The sequence below is a fragment of the Humulus lupulus genome, chromosome X (genome assembly GCF_963169125.1).
Source record: "Humulus lupulus chromosome X, drHumLupu1.1, whole genome shotgun sequence".
Taxonomy (NCBI): domain Eukaryota; kingdom Viridiplantae; phylum Streptophyta; class Magnoliopsida; order Rosales; family Cannabaceae; genus Humulus; species Humulus lupulus.
This window is the reverse complement of record NC_084802.1, coordinates 149,815,806-149,828,956: the sequence shown is the minus strand read 5'-3', so window position 1 is coordinate 149,828,956 and position 13,151 is coordinate 149,815,806. Positions and strand designations below refer to the sequence as shown.

The window sequence follows — 13,151 nt, the reverse complement described above, 5'->3', positions numbered from 1 at the left end:
AGGAAAATCATTAACTAGCTTCTATTTTCTGTTGAATGAGTGCTGTGTCATCTGGAAATCACAGCTCCAACCTGTAGTGGCACTCTCCACTACAGAAGCTGAGTTTATGGCAACAACTGAAGCCTTCAAAGAAGCAGTTTGGATAAAGGGATTGTTGAAAGAAATCCAAATGTCAGAAGACAAAACAGTGATATACTCATATAGTCAATCTGCTATATATCTGAGTAAAAATCTTGTTTACCAGGAAAGATCCAAACATATGGACATAAGAATGTTTTGGATAAGGAACAAGATAGAGAGTGGAGAAATTGAACTTGAAAAGATTGCAAGTGAGGAGAAACCCGCAGATGCCGGAACCAAAGTGCTAACTATCAGCAAGTTTCAACATTACTTGGAGCTGCTGAATTTTGGAGCAAGCTAATGAACTGATTTACTTCCCAACTGGTTTCCCTTTCATTTCATCTTACTGTGAATTAAGGAGGAATTTGTAGTATTTGTAATCCCCAGCAAGATTGTTAAACAGTTAGGCTGTTAGTTAGTTAGAGATCAATTAATCCTCTGTTTTCAGTTTAAGTAAACTCCTGTAACTGGTTCTGTTTCTCTCCTTATAAATATGAGTAACAGCCAACTTTAGAGAGGCGTGAGAAAAAGGAGAGTAATCTGACTGTATTATAGAGAGAGATAGAGTGTGTTTACAAGAGCAAAGAAAAGGAGTTGTATGTGAGAGACTTTGTTCTTGAGATTAGAACAGAGGTGTAGAAGACAACTTCATTGTAGTGGCTCGGAGGTGTACTCAAGTACATTGGTGTCTGTAACCTTCTGAATACTAAGGGAACTTTCAGATTGGGAAGAGCTGGATCAGGTCACCATATTGGTGACTGAACTAGGATAATCTTTGTCTCTCTCCTTTCCTTTTCTTTGATTAATTTTCTGTCATTTGTTGTTTTATGTGTTTGAGAATTTGTTTATGTGAAGTTGTGTTTCATTTCTAAGTTACAAAAGGGAATTATTATTTACACATCACTATTGGGGCAGGAGAGTAAAAATGGACCTTGGTGCACATGAAGGTGATATCAGCAAAAGCAAACACCCTCCCCAGACAAAGATGTGCAGAAAGACTAAGCATGCACAAAAAGTTATCAAAACCACATGGAGGATTTTTCTGACATACCATCTCACCTTGAGTTATTCAGTTTGTAAAACGGTCTTTTTATTACTTACACAACACTTATAGGAAATGAAAAAATTGCATGTAAAAGAATGAAACCTAAACAAAGAATAACATTGATATGAAAATCAAAACCCAAAATGAATACACATCATTAAATGACCGTTTTTAATTCGAAAATAGGACTCTACCATTGTTCAGGACCAAAAACAAGATAAATAAGAAAAGCAAAGTAAAGAAATAAAATAATAATATAGTGTCCAATGTATTCAAATGCACAATAACTGTTCTACTTATTCTATACCTAATCATTTTATCATTAAAGAGAAACTTGTTGGAAATACATATATCATAATCTTTATTTATTTTTATGTAATTCACATATTATCAAACAAACATGCAAAATTTTAAAACATGTTCCTATAAAATTGATACAAATACAAATATGCAAAATCCTAGAACATGTTCCTACGAAATTGATACAAATACAGAGTAAAGTATAGAAACTTACATTAACACAACGGTATTGGAACAACTCCTTCCTTCAATCTCTTTAACCCTTGATTTATTTATATAGCAGAGTATTATCAAGAGATTGAACTAGATTAACAATACAGTCTTCCCCACCCTTGATTCATTTATATCATATTATTAAGAAATTAAACTAGATTAGTAACACACCCTTTCCCACCAAACGAGAGAGTGGCTAGAATACCAGAACTTATCTCTGTCAACTGTCTCATGTTGTCATCTGACTTATGGGCTTATTTTCTTATTTAAATTAATAAAATATAAATAAATCAATCATTGTTGACCCACCATATGAGTTGGTCTAATAATTTGTCTTAAATTTAAGCCCCAATATACTCAAATTTAAGACACTTTTATTTATACATTTTATAATTAAATTCATATTCAAATTAATTATTTATAATTTAAAACTTAATCTAATATTATTTATTAATATTAATACCAATTTGTCATTTTTTTTTAAGCAGGAACACCAATATGTCATTATTAATAAATATGCCCAATAACCTCTTTTATTCTCTACTTCATATATCTCCGTAAAATATTTCAAAATTGACCTAGTCAACTTTAAAAATTCTTAAACTTAATTATGAAAATAAGGGTTGGTCCGTAGGATAAGCTAATAACTAACAAATCAAATGACTTGAATAATATAATCAGTAGAATATTAATCATTCAGAATTGAGATTGAATTGACCTATAATCAACTTTATGATAGGAGTAAAATAAATAATAAAGATATTTTACTTATCTATTTATAATCAATCATATCGTATATTAACAAGTACACTAACTTAATCTTAGAACTAATATTTTAGAACATATAACCACAATTATAAACCACTATGACCAAATCACTATGAATGTGATTATCCATACATTTGAGATTTAATATATATTTATATTAAATAAATAATTATGAAAATAAACAAGTGAGCAATGTGATTGACAACTCAAAATTGATTTCTATTCTTTATCAATAATGAAATGAGTTTACATAAAAAAATTAGTTTTACACGGGGCATAAAACCCCAACAAAACTTTCATTCAAACAATTAGAGCTACAAAGGAGGTAAATCAGCTAAACCAGCATCAGTGATCCAAATTGGAAAATTGGAAAATTAGCAGACCAGAAGCAATTGGAAGCGACTAGAAGTGCTTTTAAGTGAAAAAGTAGCTAAGCTATGAGAATATAACAGGTACAGGATAATAGAAGATTCCCATTAAGCAGATTCATAACACTGATGTAACAGAACTCTAGTAGTCCATTCTTTAAAATGAACATCACAATCAAACTGGGGGAAATGTTTTTAGGAATGAGATTCCAATACGATATAAAATGCACACACCTAGTAGGAACGACATCTATAGAAAACAAACGTAAAAGTGTCATATATATCGGACAACTAATTTGATTTCTAAAGCGCTATGCACAACTTTCCGGAGGAATGTTCACTTATCAAACAAAGATAGGATCAGATGCAACTATGCAAGAATACCTTCAATTTACAACCCAGAATAGCGTCTGTTAAGTAAAAACTTCCCTCTGTATAAGAGGTTTGGAAATTGTACACGTATAAAAGTGTGGTATGATGACAAAGATATACGTGACTGAGTATGTGGAAATGAAGGTTCATGTTATACAAAATTAGAAAGGGATTCCAGCTTTTCCTTATTCTTTCCTTTTTTCTATGCCACAAAAACCTGGTAGTAAATACATGTATCAAATCACACAACATCGTTGTATTTTAATCTAAATTCATGTGCTAGAACTTCAAAAAATCGAGTTCCACCAGAGAAATATGCCATTCTAATGACCTTGTTCAAGGAAAGAGAAAAGAAAGATCTGATAGTGATATTAAGACTGCAGCCACCACTAAATTTAATTAGAAACATGATCATGTATAATTGATTTCTGTGTACATAAAACGATCTCTCTATTGTAAATGTATACCCTTCAAAATAGTCTGAATTTGGATCTGCCAACTCAGACTATTGACTTTAAATGAACGCTAAAAGAATGAACTTGCTGCCACAATTTTGTAGCATGAAGAATCCAAGGAAAGAAGCAATTTTTGTTTCTCGGTTTAGTGAAGCCCTTTCTATCTAATCCTAGTTCTAACGTAGTAGGTAGGACATTACATCGGTTCTATTGATTGGCTATACTAAGATAGACATTTATTATCTCAATACTACCTATAGAAATAAAATCTCAAATCAACCTCATTCTGAGCCACAAATCTCCCTAATTGCAGATAATAGCACCTTCTCCCCAGCAACCAACCGGAACTGCTTGATGAAAATGTCTTTTGAAATATTTCCAGCCTGTAATAAGGCACAAACAAGGGCGAAAAAATATTTTGATTCTAAGATTGATATTTCTATGCTAATTCCAGACCAAATGTATACAAATCAAACATAATGAATCAACACATTGACCAAACTGGAAGGCTGTTACCTTTAGTGAATCGTACAAAGTTATACATTCCTGAACTTTCACCGGGGGAAGGGAACTCTTTATCTTTGAAAACAATTCAGCAAATGTGTACTTAGTTCGCGCAAAACCTCCCAAAGCAGCTGAGAGACAAGAACAGAAAACTGATTTCAGTAGACAGTAACTAAGGCAATAGAATATACCAAAATAAACAAGGCGGCTTATCATACCTTGTTTGTTCGCAGAAGTTTTGAAACTCACAACACAATCCGGAAGAATGTGCCTGCTTATATTGGTGGACCATACGACATACCACTTGGGATTCTTCGGATCATCAGCCCCAGTATCGAACTCTGAACTAGGATAATATTGTTGAGAACCTGCCTCAACTTTTTCAACGTTACCCAATATAACCCGGCAAAGTATCATATGTTTTTCGCCATTATCGTCCGCCTCCGATTGCATGGCACTGAATCACCACTCACCAACGACAGAAATACATACATGATAATATTACAAAGATTTTTCTATAAAGCAAAACATATTTAAAAGAAACAATATAATTACCTTCTAAAAGGATTGGCCAAGGGAGAGAGACGGACACCGACCGCGTTAGCATCGGAGCCAGAAAGCTTGCCGGCCACACCAAACCCATGTGCCAAAACGCATGCAATGGCTTGTGCCGATGCCCCAAACCAAGCGTAAACCGTATTCGATGTCCCTCGAGCAGCCTTAGTAATTTCCATCTGCTTAGAAAAAATTTCGCGATGAGCTTTCTCGAGTGGCCGCATACGCGAGCACTGATGAATCGTGGCGATAATAGCACCGGGATGAATCTTCCTAATCCCAGGTAGAAATATGTTCCTGACAATCGTATAAGCGCTATCTTCTTCTCTCAACAATTTCGTGTTCGGCCATCGAGGATTTTCTGGCTTGGAATCATTAATAATACGCTGCCGTTTTGACATTTCTCCATGCCTATACGAAGAAGTCACTTTCTTATCCTCCTGATCTTGCACCATTTTCTCTTCTTCTCTCATTCTTTTACCCAATTTCGGCTCCGAACTCGCTTTCATTTCGATCTCAATTTCGATCTTCGGATTCTCTACATCGTTGTCCTCAAATTCATCTCCGATAAATTGTTTAGGGAAGAAACACTTACCTTCCTCATCAATCCAAGCAATCGATCTCTGGTTTCCAGTCCCCAAATGAATCTGCAACATACGAAGAAAATCAAAAAGGTAATTCGACCCTTCAATCACCATATCGATCACCGAAGTCCGTTCTAGAAAGCCAGAACGAAGATTATCCGCAATTTCTCTAGAAAAATCAATCCACATCCCAATCTGGTAAAACATAAATCGAACCGGAGCTCCACTGAGCTTGAAATTAGCATGGTTCTGAAGCAGTAACCGAGATGAAAAATAATCAACCGTCAGATTGCAAAGCGTTACATTCCTTGGCGAAGAAGTAGAAGAAGAAGAGCTCTGCAGAGCCCAAATTTTGATGGATTTGATAACTTTGGAAGCTTCAAGATTTCGGCTGATTGAATAGGAAGCCATGTGTATGGATTCTACAGCTCAAAATCAAATGCAGCCGAGGGAAGCTTAATTGAACTGAAAGAACCAAAATATTCGAGCGGGGTATGGATTCTACAGCTCAAAATCAAATGCACCCGAGGGAAGCTTAATTGAACTGAAAGAACCAAAATATTCGAATGCTCGTGAAGTCAGCTTAATGGGTTCATGGTCATCCATAGTGGAGTCAAAATTACATATATAACCCTATGCTCATTTTGGCTAAATCTAAGTCGGCAATTAAAGCTGTCTGTACTGTAGGATATGTTGGTCATTTTAAATTCTACCTTTTTTGTACAAAATGCGTTGGGTCGACGGGGATTAGGTTTTTCCGGCTGCGCGTGTGGGGTGTGGCTATGGTGACTTGCGGGCTAAGTTAGCTTAATGGATTACGGTTATTGAATAGAATCATCTTTTTCACTGTTTTCTTCGGCCCAAAGAAATATTGGGAATAAATTAATTTTCATTTTTAAAAATAAAAAGTCTTTGTTTATTGATATGATATTTTTTTTTTTCGTTTTCGTGAGGGTTGGTTTATTTATTAGACTTTTTCTTGCTCAATAAGAATACTATGTTTATATATATTTATTTCAAGAATGAGTTGTAAAGCTCATGCTTCACCTTTTACACAAGTACTGTTTGAAATCATGTTGATTAAGATTTCTTATTCAGACCTCAATTTGAGAAAAGTTATATAGACATGTATCAAGTGTTGAATTAGAAGCGCTAGCCATGATGTTGTATTTTGACACTAACTTGTAATATATAAAAATGGGAAATTCTTATACGCTGTAGAATAAAACGATGTTTGGCTATTGGCGTTTTCAAAAGAAGTCGTGGCTGATTGGTACACTGAATGGGCTATTGACGTTTTCAAAAGTTGTTGTGGCTTATTGGTATACTGACACGTGGAGGTGTATAATTTTAAGGTTCCATGTGTCATTTGGTAGACCTGCATATTTTTTGTTAGGAGAATAAATTTAAAGGAATTATAGGAAATTGTCCAAAATAAAGCTATCGAGAAGCTAATGTTCTCATTTTTAAAATTGTAGATAAATGACATTTATACATTGTTGATTACCTAAATTATCTTTTTTTTATAATTTATTTATTTATTTAGGACTGTATGGCTTTAATATAGTGGTATATGTATATTAGTTTTGTTTAATTAGATTTTATTTTAAAGTTATATTGATTTTTTAAGTTTTTTATAGGTTGTTGGTATATTATTTTCCAATTAGTGTATATGTTTTTTGTGGTATGGTATATAATTTTTTTTTTGTAATATTTAATTTCTATTTTATTATACATAGTGGTAGTATATAATTTTATATCATGGTATATACATTTTAATGGTAGTATATAATTTTGTTAGCATAGTATATACATTTTTTAGTAATAATTTTGTAAGTTTTGATGGTATATTATTTTTCAACTCAGTATATATATTTTATGGTATGGTATATCATTCAACAACTCATAAAAAACGAAAAAAAATCAAAATAATTTTAAAATAAAAATTAATTAAACAAAACTAATATACATATACCATAATATTTAGAATAAAATAGTAATTTGTTAAAGGGTATATTTGGTAATATGTGATATTAAATAAATGATTATGCTATTTTACTACAAAATTAAAAATATGGACATTTACTTACTTTCACACAACATTAAGGGTCATTTTGCTTCATGCCCCATAAATTTATTTTATACAGAATGCATAATATAGGGAGTACAAATTAGGAGAGAGATTTCTTTTAGCCAACAAAACTCATTGTCTAGCTACAAAATATGCATAGATACTTTTAGAAATTAGACAAAATAATTTTTATATCAAAATGACTAATACCCAAATAATTCAATAGGTTGAACTATTGTTTTAAACCAAAAACAATTGAAGAAAAATTAAAGAAACTGCCGCAAGAAGAATATTAAATCTTGAGCATAGAAAAGTCTTTTTTAGTGTCACCAGAACTTATGCTTGAAAAGTTGATAAGTAAACATGCAACACAAACCAACAAATATAAGTAACTTCTTAAAAGTAAAATAAAAGAAAATATTTTAAAATATAAGAAATCAAGCCAAAGTTCCATCTTTGGTTTTCCCTCGATTGAAATTTTAGAAATAAAATTAATTTTTAAGTTTAGGGGTCTAATCAAAGGCTACTCTTTGGTTAGAACCTATTTAATTTTGTCTAGTGAGATTGAGAGTAATAAAGTAACAAAACAACCACATCCAATAATTAAAAATAATCAATTAAGATAGCTAAAATTTATTTTGACCCAAAGTGAATTGAAGGAAGTCACTAGCAACCTGATTACAGTTTTATAATAGTCAATCTTGTGTGTTGACTACCAATTCATCTAGCATACAATTAGGCACAACAAGCCTACAAGTAGACACAAAAAACAAGCCTACAAACAAACACAAACAAACCTATAAACAAGCACAAACAAACAAGCCTAAAAGACACAAGATATGTGAGAGATAGCATATACTCAATTTAGGACTTAAGGAGATACATATCCTTTGGCTTTAGCAATATCCAAGAGAAAAACTAATATTTTTGTGCATTGTACCTATATAATTGAAATAAAGAAACTACATAAAACATAATTGTAATATAATCACTCTTAATAATAAAAATAATAAAACAATATTTGGTTAATTATAAAATACCATTTACCTTCCAAATATAAAAACAAAATATTGTAATAAAAATATTAATATGTTAAAATAATTTTAATTATATATTACCATTTAATTAATATAAAGGAGCAATTAAAATTTTAATTATAAAATTCATTTAATTTCCATATTATACGTTTTTCAACTAAAATTGGAAAAATCTCTCAATTAATTAACCATATTAATTGTAATAAATGGAAAATGCCAACTATTGAATTAAATTCCTTGATAGAAAAAATGAATTAATATTAAAAAGTAATAAATGTTATAAAATAAATATCATTTACTATTAGAAAAAATTATAAACAATTATGCCAAAACTGATTACAATCAGTTCTATGAAAGATATGATATGTCAAAATTGATTTCATTAAACTCAAGTAGCAAGAAAATAAAATAATATATATAATCAAATGATAAATCGACACAAAATCTTACCAATTTACAGAATTTCACACATCTGCGATCTCCCACAGTTCAAATACCAATGAGAAATAACCATAGATCTAGTCTACCAAAAAATCTAACTTTAACAACACACTAAAGAAAATAAGAGAACAGATCTAATACAGTAGAACTTGTATATTGCACTTGGCTATAGGGGCTCTCTTGTTGAAATTAAAAGATAATATGTTAGTTAGTAAATGAAACATAATAAAATATCATGTAAATGTAGAAAAAATGGGAAATTGCCATATTTGGGGTAAATTCCCTAATAAAAACCTCTAATTTGTAAATTAGGGGAAAAAAACGTTTTACATTTTATTTAAGGGATTCCAAAATAGAGAAGAAAAATCCTCTTAATTATACAGTAAAGATCCTTAATTAGTAAAATAGGAAAAAATGACATTAAGGATATGTTTATTAGGTAATAAAAGTATTCTTTAAAAAATGTCATTAAAAGGCCAATCACTGTCCCTCAACTGACAATTTAATGTCCAAGGCTAATCTAATAGTCTAAATATTATTTATGGTAGAAAAAAATAAAATAAATCCCCATAGACATAATTTAATTATATTGAAATCCAAAAGTTTAAAAACACATAAACAATATTTGGTTGTTTTTTCTAACGTTTTTACTAGAATAGTTAAGTGAAATAAAATTTGACACACATTTTTAATAGAAGAATTAGGTGAAAATATCACACAAAGATGGAGAAATTGAAAAAGTATACCAAAAACCCAAAAGGTGAGTGAGTGAACCTCTTGTGCGATGGGTACATGAAGAAGTCCTTGGTGTGTTTTTTTTTTTTTGTGAGGAACTTTATCACAAGGCATTGTAGCTAGAGTCGATGATTTTCTGTTGAGTTGGAGGTTTTATTTCTTTTGTGTTGGTGGAGGTAAATTGTTTGTTTAATTTTGAGTTACAATTTTGAGAATGTTTCAGAGGTATAGGTTGGAGGGTTTTTGATTCATTGGATTGTATATATTTCTGAGCCCAACAAGTGGATATGTTGCAGAAATGGATGTGGAGGCGGGCAGGTTTGTAACGCTCAGTTCCTTTAGGGTCGTCACGTGTGTTTAATCATGTAAACTTAATAAACCATGATGAAATTCGATATAATTTAAACAAATTTCATTTACCAAAAATATATACACTGGGATCCCAAGTTTTGAAACCTAAAAGTGTTTGGACAAACATTATATTCAAAAGTCGACCTAAACATTATATTCTATAAAAAATAAAAATAAAAATAAAAATCATCCACGTGGCACAACCCCATAAGTCAAGCAGACCGAACATGTACGTTTTCCCACCAAAGCTGTCCACCTCATTGATTATCAGCCTTAGCATTACCTTTACCTGCACCATAGGACACCCGTGAGCCAAGGCCCAGGAAGAAAAGCTATCTCAAACATAATAAATGATTTTATAATTGATAACATACCAAGATCAATTATCAATAATCAATATGAATAATAAATCATGTCAAACACTCAATATAATACACAAATTATACCCTCAAGTAAGTTCAATACGGCATTACCTAGCATAGTGCATACCCTAGCACTATAAACACCCTAGCCAAATATAGTGCATAACCGAGCACTATTGAGGATATCATAACATTGGTCCTCGGGGCATATCTCGCAGACCTAGAGGACTTGGATGGAGAAAATTGAGGTTATCATAACATTGGTCCTCGGGGCATATCTCGCTTGATGACAACCTTCTCCGGGTACAGTGCACGAAGATGGGAAATGGCTTAACTTCCGAGGAACTCTGGCCGAGTTCACTAGGGATTTCTTAGATTCCACGGAGCTTAATTACTCTCTAATGACTACCACGTGTCAGTTGGTGAAAGCACAGACAACATTTGCCCCCCAATACTTCACTTGTCATCAGATAGTGGAGACATAGATTGAGGAGTAATTTCAAGAGACATACTCGGGGGGAGAGGCTTGGGCTTTCGAGGCATCAAACCTACCGAAAGGCGATGCCACGTGTCGACTCCACATTGTTGGGCCCATCAATTGGTGCTAATTAATGAGGGGTCTCATCCACGCCCAAATTGTCTATTCTGTACCCGAAGTGTCCTTTCACGTTGTCCTCGAGTTGTCCTTTTCCCATATTTTGATCATGATCCGCGCCTTAATAAGCATGACCATTGGATCTCCTTTGAGTGCCTACTCCCTAGGTGATCAACGGTCGAGAATTGATAACTTCCTGTCCATGTTCGGGGGTATAAGTTCAAAATTTGGCTCTTTGTATCCATTTATGTCCATTCAAAATTTACACCAGAGCTCAAAACTCCCTTGCCAAAAAACGATTCCCTTGCCAAGATCTTATCTTTCAAATCCAGGAATTCTCTGTTTACGATCCTGAATGGCTAGAGAGAAGCTACGTATTTTTGGGTAAACGACACCAAATACCTTCACATTCAGACCAGACACATCACATGCCAGAGTTACATATCGAGCAAGTCATATTTCTTAACTTTTGTTTATTTTAACATCTGGATTTGTGCTTCGCTTCTTAGGGAATGTCGAAACCAACGAGAATGTCGAAAAGAGGCAAAGTGGGTCCCACTGATCTTGATTCCAAAGGAATAATCGACCCAACATGAGGTGTTCTGTCATAATAGCAACCTTGAGCTCCGTGCTTTCTGAACAAACTCGTAGAAACACCCCACCTGCTAATAATCGCAGGAATGAACAAGCGGCTCACACCCCCAGAAATTAACCTAGTCAGACAGGGTGAGTTGGGACCGCATCGGGAAGGGCGATGGTCCCTGAAAATCCAACAGCACTCAACCAGCAGCTCAGGTGCAAAGAAACGAATCTGTGTTACCACAAACTCGGGAAATCGGAGTAGACAATGGGCGAGCTAATCTAGTGCGTCCTGACGGGAGACGAATTGCCTCACCAATAAGGCACCCTCCATCGTCTATATGTCATCCAATACCTCCTCGCCCATAGAGAAATTCTATACCCGTATGTCCTGCGATCTCATAGGAACAATCAAGCCCCGCGACCTCAATCGCGAGAAGTAAGCTTCGTGGATGGTTAACTCAAGGGGGATCGAGGCAAACCTTGAAAAAACTAGATCGTTGTTATTAATGCCATCGCTCAGGTCATGAAAAGAATTATAGAGCCTAACTGGAAAAGTCGCGGCCTTCAATCGATTCATATCCAAGTCCACGAACAAATGTCTTCCCTTCTATAATCTGCTCAGGGGAAATAGACGATTTGAGTGGATAGAAGAATGTGAATAGGCATTTCATTATCTAAAGAAGCATTTGGCTGAACCCCCTGTTTATCAAAACCAGTTGCTGGGGAATGTCCATACCTGTACTTTGAAATAACGGAGAATGTAGTTAGCATTGTGTTAGTTCAAGAAGAAAATTGGGCACACAAACCAGTGTACTACATATGTAAGAGGCTTTTGGGAGCTAAGTCCCAATATCCTTTGATTGAGAAGCTCGTGTTCTACCTGATTTTGGCCTCGAGGAAGCTCAGGCCGTATTTTCAATCCCACACTATACACGTCTTAACTAATCAACCTTTAAGGTAGGTCTTGCAAAATCCTAAAGTGTCGGGACGTCCGTTGAAGTGGGCTATTGAGCTCAGCTAGTTCGAGATATTTTACAAGCCACAAATAACAATAATTGTGGAAACTCTTCGTTGATGGATCATCCAACAAAAATGGATCCGGACATGGAATAATCCTAATTACACCTGAAAACATCACTTCCATACGACTCTCAAATACGGTTTTCAGACATCCAACAATGAAGTAGAATATGAGTCTCTGTTTGGCTGGAGTTTGGGTAGCAAAGGAGCTGAAAGCAAAAGCAATTCAATGCTTTAATGACTCTCAGCCTGTGGTTAATTAAGTGTTAGGGGAATATCAAGCTCGAGGAATCAAAATGGCAGCTAACCTAGCTAAGATAAAAAGCGAGCTATTAGAATTTGAGTTCTACTCCATCGAAGAAGTAGAATACCTATGTTAATGCTTTAGCCTAACTCGCCACCACCAAAGAAGGGGATTGTAACGCCCTGGATAGCCAAGACCGTTACATTGCGTACTTATAAAAGTGCAGGACTCGCTAATCAAGTCATTAATTTGAAAACGTGTCACTAAACATATAAGATCTATGGTTAAAAAGGTTTTGGTCTTAAAAGACTCATTTCATACATTCAAACTGTAGTAACATGGGATCCCATACAAAACGGAGTTAAAGAAAGTTTACAGACTCCCAAAAGTACATAAGTAACCACTAGCCATACTAAGGCAAAACAGACA

General features: G+C 33.9%; 1 protein-coding gene across 2 annotated transcripts; it reads right to left on the bottom strand.

The window, feature by feature from the left end:
* Positions 1–3,552: 3,552 nt before the first annotated feature.
* On the bottom strand, positions 3,553–5,877 carry LOC133806211 (probable inactive poly [ADP-ribose] polymerase SRO3). Of its 2 annotated transcripts, XM_062244337.1 has the most exons (5): positions 5,501–5,877; positions 4,701–5,347; positions 4,364–4,602; positions 4,158–4,276; positions 3,553–4,024 (listed from the first exon to the last, which is right to left on the bottom strand). In XM_062244337.1, the coding sequence occupies exons 1-5, from the start codon at positions 5,693–5,695 to the stop codon at positions 3,923–3,925; spliced, it is 1,302 nt and encodes a 433-aa protein (XP_062100321.1). In that variant the 5' UTR covers positions 5,696–5,877; the 3' UTR covers positions 3,553–3,922. The 2 variants fall into 2 exon arrangements, with proteins under 2 accessions (XP_062100321.1, XP_062100320.1); XM_062244336.1 differs by having other exon boundaries at positions 4,701–5,877.
* Between the last annotated feature and the right edge of the window lie 7,274 nt (positions 5,878–13,151).

Bases quoted from the DNA above. Each gene is read 5' to 3' on its own strand.
- LOC133806211 (XM_062244336.1), bottom strand. From the start codon at position 5,695: ATGGCTTCCTATTCAATCAGCCGAAATCTTGAAGCTTCCAAAGTTATC. The intron at 4,603-4,700 runs GTAATTATATTG...GTGGTGATTCAG, and splicing joins TTGGCCAATCCTTTTAGAAG to TGCCATGCAATCGGAGGCGG. The intron at 4,277-4,363 runs GTATGATAAGCC...CTTGTCTCTCAG, and splicing joins AACTTCTGCGAACAAACAAG to CTGCTTTGGGAGGTTTTGCG.